At 42.9% G+C, this 15,239-nt stretch overlaps 2 protein-coding genes across 3 annotated transcripts; one reads left to right on the plus strand and one right to left on the minus strand.

Annotated features, from left to right (window-relative positions):
* Positions 1 to 3,369: 3,369 nt before the first annotated feature.
* Positions 3,370 to 10,506, plus strand: LOC139760598 (uncharacterized). 2 transcript variants are annotated; one of them, XM_071683977.1, is made up of 5 exons: positions 3,385 to 3,643; positions 4,855 to 5,563; positions 8,036 to 8,206; positions 8,644 to 8,895; positions 9,645 to 10,506. In XM_071683977.1, exons 1-5 carry the CDS (start codon positions 3,630 to 3,632, stop codon positions 9,756 to 9,758), a joined length of 1,260 nt encoding a protein of 419 aa, XP_071540078.1. In that variant the 5' UTR covers positions 3,385 to 3,629; the 3' UTR covers positions 9,759 to 10,506. The 2 variants fall into 2 exon arrangements, with proteins under 2 accessions (XP_071540079.1, XP_071540078.1); XM_071683978.1 differs by lacking the exon at positions 8,644 to 8,895 and having other exon boundaries at positions 3,370 to 3,643.
* A 524-nt stretch (positions 10,507 to 11,030) lies between these two features.
* Positions 11,031 to 15,002, minus strand: LOC139760599 (uncharacterized). The gene is made up of 2 exons (XM_071683979.1): positions 14,853 to 15,002; positions 11,031 to 12,823 (listed from the first exon to the last, which is right to left on the minus strand). The coding sequence occupies exon 2, from the start codon at positions 12,791 to 12,793 to the stop codon at positions 11,846 to 11,848; it is 948 nt and encodes a 315-aa protein (XP_071540080.1). The 5' UTR covers positions 12,794 to 12,823; positions 14,853 to 15,002; the 3' UTR covers positions 11,031 to 11,845.
* Positions 15,003 to 15,239: the final 237 nt, after the last annotated feature.

The following is a 15,239-nucleotide window of genomic DNA, read 5'->3' on the forward strand; positions in this document are numbered from 1 at the left end:
TTTTGTCAATATCTCTGGTTTATCTAAACCCTTTACCCTCTTTATGTATCTATTAATTCATTTATCTATCTACTCTTTCATCTGTTTCCTTATGTACTGTCTACTGATACAAATGGTAATTTACAGATTTGAAGAAAGAAGAATATTATTCTACAGAGGAAATATATTTCTCACATGCTTCTCAGAAGTGCTGTAATGTTCGGTGAGAATGATTCCTTCATTACGACATTCCATTTTTTTAAGCCTTTTTCTCGTAGCAGACACGTGAATAATAATCTCCTCGTTAGTCTATGATCGTTTAAAGAGATATTTAAAACGCCAAAAGTAAGAAAAGAACCTTTTTTTTCTAACCTACGTCAGGAGAGAAACAGTCAAGGAGCATTTTTCTTTTAAGAACCACTCAAGGTAAATTGGACGAAGGCACTGACGTCATTACATTTTAGGTCAGTGACCTGAGCTCAGAGCTGTCAGGAGAGGCCGTGGCGACACATCTTTCGTGGCTCGGATAGAGGTCATAAGACGTCACAGATAGAGGTCATAAGACGTCACAGATAGAGGTCATAAGACGTCACAGATAGAGGTCATAAGACGTCACAGATAGAGGCCATAAGACGTCACAGATAGAGGTCATAAGACGTCACAGATAGAGGTCATAAGACTCACAGACAGAAGTCATAAGGCGTCACAGATAGAGGTTATAAGACGTCACAGATAGAGGTCATAAGACGTCACAGATAGAGGTCATAAGACGTCACATATAGAGGTCATGAGACGTCACAGATAGAGGTCATAAGACGTCACGGACGGAGGTCATAAGACGTCACTTGAATATGTCTTCCTCACTTATGACTTTCGTGTTGGGAAAAGCGGTGATGAGGAGGAGAAACAAGAAGATGACTCAAGCACAATATGCATATCAGGGACCAAGACGATGTGTTGGGAGTCTACATGTATGTCACTTCATTCCTCTGCTTCCTGACAGCAGTTGACCAGCACAGGGAGCGCTGGCGAACAAGGAATTGGTAACCAGGGAGAAGCAGATCACAGCAGCGTGTGACATGTCAAACAGCAGAAGCAGACTGTAGCAGGTACATCATTACCCTGCTACAAAATACCTTCCCTAAAGATTGGGTTTTGCGTGAACATACATCACCTCATGTTCTCTTATATCATTGTCATGTTACGATCAGATTAATCATTAGGTCGTCCGAAGACGTACATATCTCCAGGATTCAAGACCTTAATAGATGTGAATCAAGTCCCCATATTACTCATTGACAGGGGCTGTAATACGTTATATTCAAGAGATTAACAATAATCCACAGATTAATGATAATCTACAGATTAACAGTAATCTCAAAATTAGTCATTTTGAGATTACGCAGCTACTCTTAATCGCTTGATCATAATTGGAATAAACATTATACTAACGCTCTCACCTAACAACCAATGTCCTAGACCAAAGAACTGGAGTGATTCCAATAGATAGATAATCATGTGTACATCAAAGAGTCAAATGGTTATGAGCATTTATGTAAATTTATGTAAACAGACAGACGCGTGACAGAGTGACCTGAGGTTTGACTTCGTTGTAGATTTGCTGGTGACCTGATGTGTGGGCAGGTATGGTCGGATGTAATATCACACCTCGCTTCTCCCACGTCCCAGAACCCTAGGTCTCTTAAGGTGAGGTCATAGGTCAGGTTCTTGACCTGGTCTTTTGTGTCAATACGCCGTCATTACGTTGGCCCCATTTTTGCTTTTCTACTCTTTTCACCGAAATTGTTTATGCAAAATGACAAAATATATGTCATAGATCTTTTAGATATCAAACCCACGTCGACTTTGATTTTTTTCATTAGTATCTTTAACGATTAAGTTCTAACAATATACCATAATCCTTTTTCTTCCTTGTGATGAATAAAATCATGCGAGAATATCAAGATTAATTAAAAATACATTTGAAAAGACACGTTGAACACATTTACATAAATGCTTTCGCTTCAATGCTGCTTCATCTTTATTTTCCCTCAAGCCTCACTGAGTATCAAGTTTTGCTCTTGATCAAAAACTTTTGATCGTATTCCTTTTAAAAGATAAAGGAAAAATGCTCACTTTGAGCTCGGAAACAGCGATACGTGTGGTATTCTCACATCCTGATAATCCCTTTAAGCATCTGAGTGCAACCTTTGGTAAGGTCGAAGTCGCCTCGCCTTGACCGAAGTGTTTGCGTGTTGGCTGCCAGCTCAGTAAATGCTAAATGATACAAACCTGATTCCCTAGCAGCCTCAGGGCAGAAATATATATTCGTATCATGATACTGAATATTATTAGATATTATCAAATGTGACTGAAACTCTGATGATATTGTAAGTTCAAAGACAACGGTGATATGACTTACGTTTCGTGTGAAAAAAAAAATAAGATTCAATTCGTTTCTGCTGAAGTATATTTAATTCTGAGGCCTGAAATCTACACCACTAACTGCATTCGCCACGAGCGACATATCGAGGCAAAATATTTCACATTGAGAGCAAAAAATATATCATATTTTTTCCCACCCTATTCATCGGCTTCCTTTTAAAGGAGTCTTAACGGTGTCTGGTCAAAGAGAAGCGAGAGAGGATTGTGACTGCTCATGTATGTCACTTATACCTGCAGGAGGAAGTGCCTCCTCCTCCTCCTCCAGCAGGAAGATGGCTGATTTTAGAAAACGTTGAGTTGTGACAACGAAAAATGGTATACGGTTAGGTTGGTAGTTGTTGTTACCAGGCGTCTATTACGGTTGTTGAGTTGTGGTTGTTCCATGGCTAGGGGTTGTGGTGAGGTTAGAGGTATGAGGAGGTGAGAGGCGCTGGTGTTGCGTGGGGTTAGCGTTGTGGTGAGGTTGGTGCTGCGATGGGGTGGTGTGAGGTTAGTGGTGTAATGAGATGGTGAGGTTAGTTTGGGGTTGATGTCTTTCTGATAAAATGGTTGAGGGTGCTACTAATGAGGTTATATGGCAGTAATCATGAGTTGATGAGGTTTTGAGGTTGGTGTGTTAGTCGGGGGTAGGGAGGGAGAGGGTTCTTCAGGTGTTGTTATAAAAAGAACCGAGGCGATAATTACACAGAATAGGGATCTTTCCCCAAAAAGAACAAAGAAAATCCCAATGAATTAGTTATACCGGATCCCTGTGTATGTTGCAGTAATGAGCTTATCATAATTAGCATTGCTAAATACATCCTGTTATTAACGAAAAGCTTAAACAAACGCATTTATCAAAATCATGGCTTTCATTTCGTTGCTTACTTTTTATATTATGTTTCTTTTACATAACTTTTGAAAAACTTCAGTAAGGAGAGAGATAGCATTCACCCTCCCTCCCTCCCCCCTAAGTCTTGGGGAAGGGGTGTGGCGTCAGGTTAGGTCAGGTCAGGTCAGGTCAAACCAGCCTGCTACTTGTGGTCGTCCACAGTCTCAGGGTTACAGCTCTCCGTTAGGGTCGCTGTGGGTGTCTGTTGTGGCCGTCTTCGCTGCATGGTCGTTGCTGTTGCCCGTTGTGTTGTTCACCGTTGGAATCAACCGTAGTCCTTCCTGTCGTCTGTTGTGGTCGTCAGCCGTTGTTTATCCTGGTTCGTCGCTCCGTCATGAGGAGAAATCTGTAAGTCCATTTTCTATTCATTTAGATATCTTTCTCTTTGATGTATATATATATATATATATATATATATATATATATATATATATATATATATATATATATATATATATATATATATATATATATATATACCACAAATAGTAGAGATCGCCTACTTGATACTAGGGGGAACGCCAGTCGTCACAAACTACCCATTATACTCTATTACCCATTGGGACTGACCCTCTGTGTCCTGTCATTCAACAGTGATGATGTAATGCAGTTTCAAACCTCCCAGCTTTGGATTTGTTTAGATTTGCGTATCATCTATCTTCCTCACTTGCTCTTAAGAGAAGTGACTCACAATACGGAATGATAGTAATGACTCATGTAGATTTACTGGTTGATACGTTTACCCCTGTGAGTTTCACATAGTCTTTGATAATTACCTTGTTAATTAACGTTAACTACCACCATTCATCTAATTAGCTGAGCAATTTGATACCGAAGCATCAAACCCCCCTCCTTATGTTGGTATAATTAGACCCTGTTTTCAACTAAAGATCTAAAGGGCATTATGATATACATTTCCACCATGTAAAACAAGACTCATGTACAGTAATATACCTCAAATACTAGGCTTAGAATGTTCATGAAGACTTTAGGAGTGTAACCAAGAAGCGTTAAATTCAGTAGAAGACTTCGTTGTGAGAAAAAAAAAAAAAACATCCATTTCAACGGTTTGTTTGTCTCTAGGGAGCTCTTTGAGATCTGGCTTTGTTTGCCCACACAAGGACTAATGAGGTAACTGGTGCGTTGCTCACATGACTCTGACGTCAGCATCCACGCGAGCCTGACGTCACATCTTTAAGGACCATACAGATGACGGAACTCCAGCTGCGTCACCCACAGGCAGCTCCAATGACGTCCGGAGTCAAGGGTAATCACAGATCACGTGAGGCCTGGATAGCTTTATCAACCAGCTGGGGTTAAGCTCGAGACTGGGTCGTATTACTCAACGACTGACACACACACACACACACACACACACACACACACACACACACACACACACACACACACACACACACACACACACACTCGAGAATCAATGGGGGTCTTCTCGTTTGGCTGGTTACTCGTATAGCCATTACAGTTATAATCAATGATGACAAATACAATAACTACCATTTGGTAAACTGCAATGATCTCTTGTCTCCTGCCATACATAGCTTGGTGATGATGGTGGTGGCCGGCGCGGTCTTGGGAGCTCAAGCTGTCCATATTCTTCGGCTCAGCTCATCCCAGCTCGACGAGAAGAAGGTGGGAAAGAAGGAGGAACTGGTGGGACAGCAACACCCGTCCCTCAACACCTCTTCTCTTCTGTCACGACCATTCAGCAAGACAAATCCTCCTCCTCCTCATCCTCTTCCTCCTTCTCCTCCTCCTCAAGAACTGGAGGATCCCCAGTGGCTCTCCAGATCCTGGCAGCTTCAGCAGTCTCAGGGATTTCAGCAAGGACGAGAACAACAACAGTTACCCCAGCAACCTCCTGCGAAGCAACATCTCCAGAACTCTCAGCAACTACAATTGTCCCGGAAGCATCAGTTCCAACGACTCAAGAAACAGCAACTTTGGCAGCTTCACAACCAACAACTCCAACAGTCCCAAATGTTCCAACAGCCCTGGCCACAAAATCAGTCCCAGCAGCATCAACTGCAACAGTCCCAGCAGCATCAACTCCAACAGTCCCAGCAGCATCAAGAAATCCTTCACTCACAGCAGAACCAAGGACGTCCCTTACAGCAGTCTCATCTCCTCCAACAGCCACACCACCTCCAACAGCTTCACCAACTCCATCATTCCCAGCTCACCAGGGTGCCGCAGCAGCCACATATGAGAGTCAGCGCAATTGTCTGCCCTACAGAAATCGGCGTCCAGGTAAGACACAGCTGTTTAAGTATTTCAGTCTTTGCTTCGTTAAAAAAAAAGAAAAGAAAATGGAATCATCTTTACTTCTTGCGTCCGTGTAGATCACGTGTGATTCGTCCCCTCTGCAGAATACTGTGAACTGTTGTCCCGCCGGCATACGGTAGTAAACAGTTCAGGAGCGCTTTGTTCCATAATCGTCATACATCTTTCTGAAGGTCTGCGTTCGTCCGTGTGTTTCGTGTGGAGCGTCACTTTCGCCTGCAACTAAACTTCGGTCATGGCTGGCAATAAATCCTCGTCAAAAATTTGTCAAACTTAAAACAATATTGCACAAGCCCCCCAAAACTCAAGTTTGGATCTTGCCTACAATAATATGACGTTCAAAATAGGTCTTAATTGGAGCACAACCCTGACTCATCACTTGGAGAAAATTCCTCTTTTCGCCCATGGAGCTTAACAGAAGATTCGTTTGTTACAATCCAAAAGATATTTCCACCCAGTCTGATTTCCTTCCCAGTAACTCTGTCGCACTGGAGGCGACAGGCACGTTCTCTGCGACACCATTCTATTGTTGTAACATCCCACTCTCGTAACCCAGATCTTTCTTTTTTTCAGCTTTGAATACGAAGTTAGCACTAGTCGCTATCATTGTTAAGTCTCTTGAAGATAAGTCTCCTGGTGATTCTATCTGGCTGTATATAACGAAGTGGGATGCACCTCATGTTTAGCACTTTTGAAATTCTGATCTTAAGGTATGTTACTGCTACTGGGAGGTGATTATGATACTGTTTCTAGCTGTGGATAGCGAAGAGACCCTCATTCGCTGGAGACCAAGTTAAGCGACGTTCGACAAGAAAAAAAACTTGCAGTAGAGTTACCATCTAATACCTTCAAATGTGAACTGGAGTGTCGTTGAGACAGTCTGTGAGAAATCCATGATATGAATGTCATTTAACTCTAGTTGAATACCATGCGTATTCTGATTACCATCTATTCTTAAGTTATTGTTGCTCGCCAAATAGATTGCCCTTAGCTTGTGTGTGTGTGTGTGTGTGTGTGTGTGTGTGTGTGTGTGTGTGTGTGTGTGTGTGTGTGTGTGTGTGTGTGTGTGTGTGTGTGTGTGTGTGTGTGTGTGTGTGTGTGTGTGTGTGTGCAGGTCAACTGACTAATTGTTTGTCTACCTTCATGAAGAGTTATTCCCAGCTGACGACCTCACGTTAGCATCAACATGTCTTCACTCATCTGTGAACAGTGTGTGTCCACGTGAAGCTGTCAGTCTCGTGGCTCAGTCACTCCTCCTCTGGGAGAATATTTTCAAGCTTCCACATCAAACGACGATCCAGCCTCGCTCATATACATTTTTCTTTATTCGAATTACTTCGCAATTGTCCCGCGGTATTTCTGACGACTAATTGTCAGGTGGTCGGAGGGCGCCAGCAACGTGTTGCTACGGCTGACACTGGTCGTTGTTTACGGCAGAGGAGATACAGGTGACTGTGAGGGGACTGGCACGTGTAATCTGAGGGAGGAGGATTGGCGTCATGAGGTTTGGTTGTTTCCAGATCTCTTGCTGTGACGTGAAGGGTTCCTGAGTAATGATAAATGATGATAATGAGAGTAATAGAATTTGTTGGTATGATTATATAATGATGATGGTAGTAATAATCATGATAGTTCTACTACTATTATTACTACTGCTACTACTACTGCTACTACTACTACTACTACTACTTTTAATAGTTGTCAAGGGTTACTTACATTTACATCTGTGGGGTTACTAATGTGATTAACCTGAATTACTTTTTCCTGGGATTACTTGAAAGTTACCGTCCATCTATTCTCTTTTTTTTCCTTCGGTAATTGTATTACAATAATCTGAGGTTACTTGGTAACTTTAACTCTCTCATTTGTCGTTCCTTTCTGGATGCTACTCTCTCCCAGGTTGCTTAAGGCATCGTAATTCTCATAGGGTTTCATGAGAGAGAGAGAGAGAGAGAGAGAGAGAGAGAGAGAGAGAGAGAGAGAGAGAGAGAGAGAGAGAGAGAGAGAGAGAGAGAGAGAGAGAGAGAGAGAGAGAGAGAGAGAGAGAGAGAGAGAGAGAGAGAGAGAGAGAGAGAGAGAGGGGGGGGGGAGAGAGGGGGAGAGAGAGTCTAAACCTGCTATTAAAAAAAAGTCTAAGTAACTGCTAGATCTGGTTTGCTCGCGTGAGTACGGATGATTTTCACTTACGGTGCCTCAAACATGATATAAGATACGAGGAAATCAATATCCACACGAAACCTCCCGGGGTCATTATATTATTGCATCATCACAAAGTGATAAACTAACATAGAATTGATATATCAATTCAGTTGTCAATGCTTCGTACAGTCTTCAGTCATCAATGCCTCGTATGATGCAAAAGACTAAGGTACATCGAAGTCTTCCAATGGCTCTCTAAGCCAAAGGGTCTTATCCAATTACTGTCCTCGTCGCTACCAGCTGCAGGAGGAATACTTCACCCATCCTGTGACGTCCTTCGTGACGCAGGAACTGCCAGTGCACAAGACCGTTGTGTCCGTCGTCACCAGCACCACCGTCACGCTCGCCTCCCTCACCGTCACAACCTTCGTCACGGTACAACCTGCCGTCCTGGACCTCTCCACAACACAGGTGAGTAGATATGCTAATCATGGATGGCTTTACAGGTGGGGAGTCACGCTAGATAGGATATAGAGTGAGAGACGACGCGAGTGAAAGAACACAAAAGTGGAGACTAAACTAATGAGAGAACACACTAGCTAGAGAACACACTAGCTAAAGATCACACTAGTTAGAGAGCACACTAGCTAAAGACCACATAGATATGGATCACATGGATGAGAAACCACATAAGCTAGAGACTGACTGTGGAAAATACACGCGTTTGATTTAGCGAGAGAGTCTCTACTGGGAAAGAGACGTCTGTTCAGGAGGTGAGACACAAGTAAGAATGACAGGGATCATGTGTGTTTCAAAAGTGAGGGAACTACTCAGGTGAGATAGATCTGATATAGTTAACAAGTTGAGACACAATACGTATCCCCTTAACTCACCCTCCTCTCCCTCAGCTGGTGGGAACCGAGGCCACGATGCCAGCTGCCACGATGGTAACGACAACACAGTTCCTCACCAACACAGACGTGTTGGTGGAGACGATCACCCTCACCACCGTCCTCACCACCTCCATCACTCAGCCAACCACCATCTCCGTCACTCACCAGCTCACGGCGCAGCAGTGGGTCACACACCACAGGCTGCTCACAGTCACCGAGCCACTCACCATCACCATCGCCACCACACACACCACTGTCATCACACAGGTGAGGTGCAGTTCTTTATAACGGAGTCCCCTGTGTGTGTGTGTGTGTGTGTGTGTGTGTGTGTGTGTGTGTGTGTACTGTACTGTTCACTTGTGGGGCCCCATCTCTTGGGCATTCTCTGCCGTCATACAACCTTTTAAACTCTTGTATGCTGTCCACAATTATCAGTTTTATCAATTCATTCCATTCTTCCATCGGTCTTGTACTAAGAAAGTTCCTCACATCTTTTTCTCAACAAAATCTTCTATTGGTTACCTTATCCTTATACAGCTCAAAGAACTATTCACGTCTTTAATGATAATGCGGCTTTTCCTTTAACCCTTTTTTGTATCTGTCGTCTCCTGCTCGCAGAATCATCATTATCAATGTAACTTCTTGCGTTCATCGACAAACTGATAATCATCCCGACGCTTCACAAGCAATCATCGTCGTTCAACAAACTCTTAATGACTTTGCTGGTGACGCTTCCCTCATGTAACTATCAGTAACTTAATTCTCAGCTTTCATTGACTCATAACTAACTTCAGGTCTGCTCCTACCCCAAACGAATCACCAATAACTTTTGGTTTTTGGGGAGGCACTTCTATAAAATGTTCAGCACCTTCTTGGCACATTATTGATAATAGACCAACTGAGATACGCTCCCACACCCTTCACTAATTATCTATTAATAACTTACATGCTAGCAACCTAATGTTCCTCCTGCTCCTTAGGGAACTGGTTCATAGCTTCTGATCTTTCCCTAACAGCAAGCTCGCCTTCGGGTGGCCGACGTCAGTCTAGAAACGGCCATCAAGTGGGTACCTCAGCCAATGACGGCCACGAAGACCCGTTACGTAGAGGCCATCAGGGAGTCCTGCTGATGAAAAAGGATTGGCTACACTGGGCAGAAGGAGGTGGCTGGGTGTCGGCGCCGGAGGTGTAGGTGGGAGGTAAATGGATTGTCAGGTGGTGGAGCTACGTGCACCTACAGGTGGGGGAAAAAGTAGTTACTGGGTCTTCAAAGCCACGAGTGTTGTTAGAAGTCATATGAGAGTCTCACTAGAGCAGGTGGGTGTTGGTGGGTGAGTATCAAGATGGGGATAGGTGGATAACTACCTCGTTAAGAGTGAACGATGAACGTCTTGAACAGCTATCAAAACTGATAGACAACCGTCTCTTTTAAGTACTAAAGCAACACAATCACACACGAGACAGACATAACACGGTTGTCCTCCTCACCTTTACCTCTTAGATAAACCAATGTGGACATTTCACTCACTAATCAACTCACGGTAGTACAGAAGCCACCTCCTCAACCATCAAACGCTAGAGTACATGACTCATTCGTGCGTTGGTGGATTCTTATGGACTTTCATACAGAAATAATATTCCCAGAGCCTGATGGTCTCTGGATGTAGAACCAATAGATGATTCGTAAAACATGCACTATTTACATTTAGTGTCATTCATTATACACTGTACATCTCTTTGTATGCTGTTACCATACGTGCCTTGAAAATGATTGATAAAAAATTACAGTACTGTTTTTACACACTTATGTAAATAAGTTCGAATTCTTTAATGGTTTGATATAAAAGGAAATACGGCAAACTTTGTTTGATTTACACCTTTGGCAATAGATTTTCTAATACCTACATACGATGGTATTCGAAGGTTGAGGATGATATCAGTATACACAAAACTGCTTGGATGCCATTTATATGAGGAAAAACGTCGAAGCTGGTAACTCGCTGATGCTAAATCTTTCAAATAATGAAGGATTTAACACCAGCTCAAACTAGTCACGTCTCTCATCCCTTTTGGTAATTACGTTATATGAATTAATTGATATTATCGGTAATGAATTATTCATTTGGTGTACCCCCTGTGTGTATAACATGTATAGATTATTTTTTTTTCATCGTTTATATCATACAATGTCATTAGACGACAGTGCATTATTGATCTGTTTGAATTCGATGGTGTTTTCAGCATTGCTGGGTACAATTAAGTTTTAACGGATGCTGTAAGTTAACGATACATTTCTAAATAATATTTTCAATTTCTTTTCTACATCTTTATTCTGATAGTTCCCATAATTATCTAATTATCATATAAGTGGATAGAAACAGGTTATAAAAAAAGGTATAGAAGAAGGTTTAGTGATTTATTTGTATTTATATACATACTGTAATGTTTATGATACTACCCTTGTGAATAACTTAGCAGTTACTAACCGTAATGGGACAAGCAATGTTGATTTAGTGAATGAAAATCACTAAAGAAAAAAAAGGGGGGGGAGTAACCCTTAGAATAGCTTCACTTAATAGATGTTTCTCCATTCCCTCAATAGGGGCTCCACCATAATTTAAGACTTCTGCGGGGAATGCACACCCTATTTAACCCTTCCGCATGAGAATAGGGCCCGTGTGTGTGTGTGTGTGTGTGTGTGTGTGTGTGTGTGTGTGTGTGTGTGTTTTAGTCTTTTCAGAATCTCCTTCAGGCTGGAACCTCTCCATGACGATATCTTAACCCATGCTTCCCTCACCACTACTGTGTAAATGTTATAAAGAAAAGATTACAAAGTTTTCTAAACACTAGTCCTATATAAACTGTAAAGATAATGTGTTAAGGGTGGAATAATGAGAAAGAAAACATTGAGGAACATCGGTTATATTGCTCAACAGACAGACTGAAATCTATGACAATTATTTTACGAAAGGCATAATACTCGAGTGTGTCCATTGCATGCTATAAATCACTAAATATCAATCTACTCTTCCAGTGGAAGTTCTTCAAGGAAACCGGATGAGATCGGCGAGTATATTCTCACTGAGGTAACCAGGACCTGGTTTCCATACGAGGAAACAGTCGTCAACTGGTTGTCTACATCATCTTCGTGATCAGTGCTCCTCCCTTGTGGAGCCACCTCGGCTGAGTGAGTCTCGTTCTCCTCCCATGACTGGTGTCAGAAGGCGATGCCTAGGTGTCTGCTGGTGCACTCAATCGGCAGGCCGGAGATCCCCCGACGATATACGTGGCGAGTCGGCGGCCGAAGGATCCTCTGAGGCGGCGGCTTCTCCTTCTCGATCTCGTCGCACCCGATGGAGAAGAGGGACCATGCCCGACGAAACTGCGACCGTCGGTTGTGGAGGTCCTCGTACGCCGCCGAGTCGTTGCTCTTCCCCAGCGAGGTTGACGATGGCGTGCCGGACGACAGACTGGAGCTCAGGTACGCTGACGTCTGAGACTTCGGTCTGATGTTGTCGCTGAGTCGTGTGGACAGACCTCGTAATACTTGTCCTGAGGAGACGGATCGTTGTCTGTTGATGTTCCCCGAGTGTACCCGACTGGCTGCGTCGCTGCTTCGGTGATTTGTCGCTATGAACGTCAGGGAGTTGCGGCGCCAGTTCTTGAGCCTCTCGACATCGACGCTCTGCCTCGTCTGTGGACCGGCCGAAGAAGGGCAGCTCACGCTCTTCGGCAGGACGTAGTGACGCGACCTATTCCGACCGTGAACCGCACAGTTTTCATTGTAGATCAGAGGCTTGTCCTCAGGCTTCGTCATCAGGAGCCTGTGGGCGGCCTCGTTGTAGCACACCTGGCGTGTGAGCGGGTTGGGCTGTGTGGGCCTCCAGGTCTCGTCGCTGTACATCTGAGGTCGTGGCGGCATCAGAGGTGCGACATCGCCGTGAAGCTTCTGGAAGAAAGATGGCCGATCTTGGCTCTTGGCCGAGTGACTCCTCTGACAGAGCGTGATCTTATTTTTCTTCTTTCCCTCCTTGAGACCCTTGACCATGGAGGGCAGGATGCCGCTAGACTTGCCATTGCGGTGCTTGGTGACCTGATTCAGAGCTTCAGAGTTCTGTTGGGTTGCGGCTCGAAGCTTCGCCATAGGACATCGTTGTGCGTGCATTTTCTCAGTTTCCAAAGTTCTTCAGCAATCCTGGAAAAAGAAAGAAAAAACTCTTATGTTGATTCGCAAATTTTACTCTTCAAAGTGTGAGGTTATTTACTTTCCCTTTTAAAGCAACACATCTACTCGACCCTTTCCAGTGACTTCAAACTATGACTTTAGATTACTGAATGAGTCTGTCATCTATTTGGACTTATCTGATACGTGCGATGGAAAAACTTTCTCCTATGCAAGAAATCGTATAGACAATCTAAGATCATGATTCCAGGAGCTCTGTGACACTATAATCTTTAAGGTCACTTGAAAGTCATGCATTACATGAACGCATTCCAGACTTCGCTGGAAGTCGTCATTTCACCTTTAGTTTTTTTAGTTAAGTTTACAACTGGAAAATGGGTTGGAGCGTATGTCGCCGATGTTTTCTGAACAAGAGGAGTGTGTTGAAGCAATACTATATTGAATATATATATATATATATATATATATATATATATATATATATATATATATATATATATATATATATATATATATATATATATATATATATATATATATATACATTTTCCAGTCATTTCCTTTTTTATGTTAAATGACCTCAGTTAGGATTTGTCTATTTGACTTTTGTAACAATTCAAATATATACATAACTGTGCAGTGATATCAGTTAACTGATCGTATTACTTTTTAATTGGATTTTCATCATCAAGTAATTCAATCACCGCCAATTTTCATTCACAAACGCGCCGTGCGATACTTGATTTCTTTATACATTTTAATCTGTGGGAAGTAGTGCATGATGATGGACAATAATGACAGACATCTATCATAGGAGTAAAAATTTCGAATGCGGCAGAAATCAAGTGGGGGGGGGGGGAATGAAATAGATAATGGAATCACTTGTGGTTTATATAAAAAGAGAACATGTTTTATGAAATCATATCCAGGCTATTTCTCCTGAAGCAATGAGAGACAGCGTGGCAAATATTTACAATTGATGTTGATGATGTTCCAGAATAAATGTTCTCTTTAAAGAAAACATCATAACACTGTTGCTCTTCTACGTAACAGAATCATAGTATATCAGTGATACTCAATTGATACTCAATGATACTCAATTGATACTCAATGATACTCAATCCTCGGGAATGTGGTTGGTTGGATGATCGCTTGAGCTTTACAGTCTCATTAACTACTAAGAGTAGTTAAGGCTGTTAGCATCAAAGTACAACCACCAACCGATATATCTCATCACAATTCTTTTCATGTGTTCAGGGTGATTCCACGACCACAGACACAGTCATTGCCGAGCGAGGTAGCGTGAGGTGACCACCTCGTATATTCAACGGACTAACTACACATTTAAAGGTACCATCTCGACCTGGTGGACTCTGATCGACGCGTTGAGTGGTGGTTGGGCGAACCACTCGCGTAGTTAAGGGGGGGAGGAGGAGGGTGGATGTTGCCTGCCGTGTGTTCGTGTGTGCACGCGCAGGACGAGATTAACACGTTGATGGCAAGCTATTCGCCATCTTCTACATATAACCATCATTTGAGTAAATCAGAGAGAGTAGTTTCAGGCACTTGTGATGAGAGTCTTTGAGGCAATGCGTGTAAGTTGTATTGAGGGTCCATGATAGAACACTAGGTCAGTTGTCTGTAGAACACAGCTGGTGGAAAGGAGTATTCATTTCAAATTCTTTCATTTACAAAAAGAGACAATCATGAAAACTTTTCTTTCCACTTCAGGTTCAAACGGTTTCGTACGTAAAAAAAAAAAAAAAACGAGAAAGCAAAAATACGGCTGTAAAGATTGGGATATTTATGTTACACTTGACAGAATATTTTGCTCTCCATCAAACAGTCTTTCGCAATCACAAGAAAAAAAACAAGACACAGGACTTCATCACCGGAATAAATAATCACGAATCCGTGCGCAGCGTTTTCCAAAAACGGTCCAAAAGACAATGGGAACATTTTCTCTCCTCTTGAACAGAATCGAGGCCAAGGATTTGCTCACAAAGGACTCACAAATACATCATGGCACTGTCACACTCACAAACAAAAAACTGTCAGAGCACAGGTTGCCGAACACAAGCAATGTTTTCGACGAGTGATGGAAAAACTTTTTCTGAAGACCTTCCTCCTGACGGAGGCAGGTGTTGAGGGCGTTGACGTCCTTGCTCGTCAGTCGAAGTGACCTGGAATGGCTGGCTCTTCCAGCGTGTCCAAGATTATATTGTAAGTCGTCGCCTCTTTTGTGCCACGCCCCATTGTATCGAATACCCACCCACTGGACCACCCCCAACCAACCACTACCCTCCTCCCCTTTTCCAATAAATCTTCACTTCCCCACCACCCCCCCACCCTCATATCCCATCTCCTCCTCCCTTAGTATCGAACCCCCTCCACGCACCACCCCTGCCTAGGAGCCCTCTTCCATCCC

Source organism: Panulirus ornatus, chromosome 37 (assembly GCF_036320965.1).
Source record: "Panulirus ornatus isolate Po-2019 chromosome 37, ASM3632096v1, whole genome shotgun sequence".
NCBI lineage: Eukaryota > Metazoa > Arthropoda > Malacostraca > Decapoda > Palinuridae > Panulirus > Panulirus ornatus.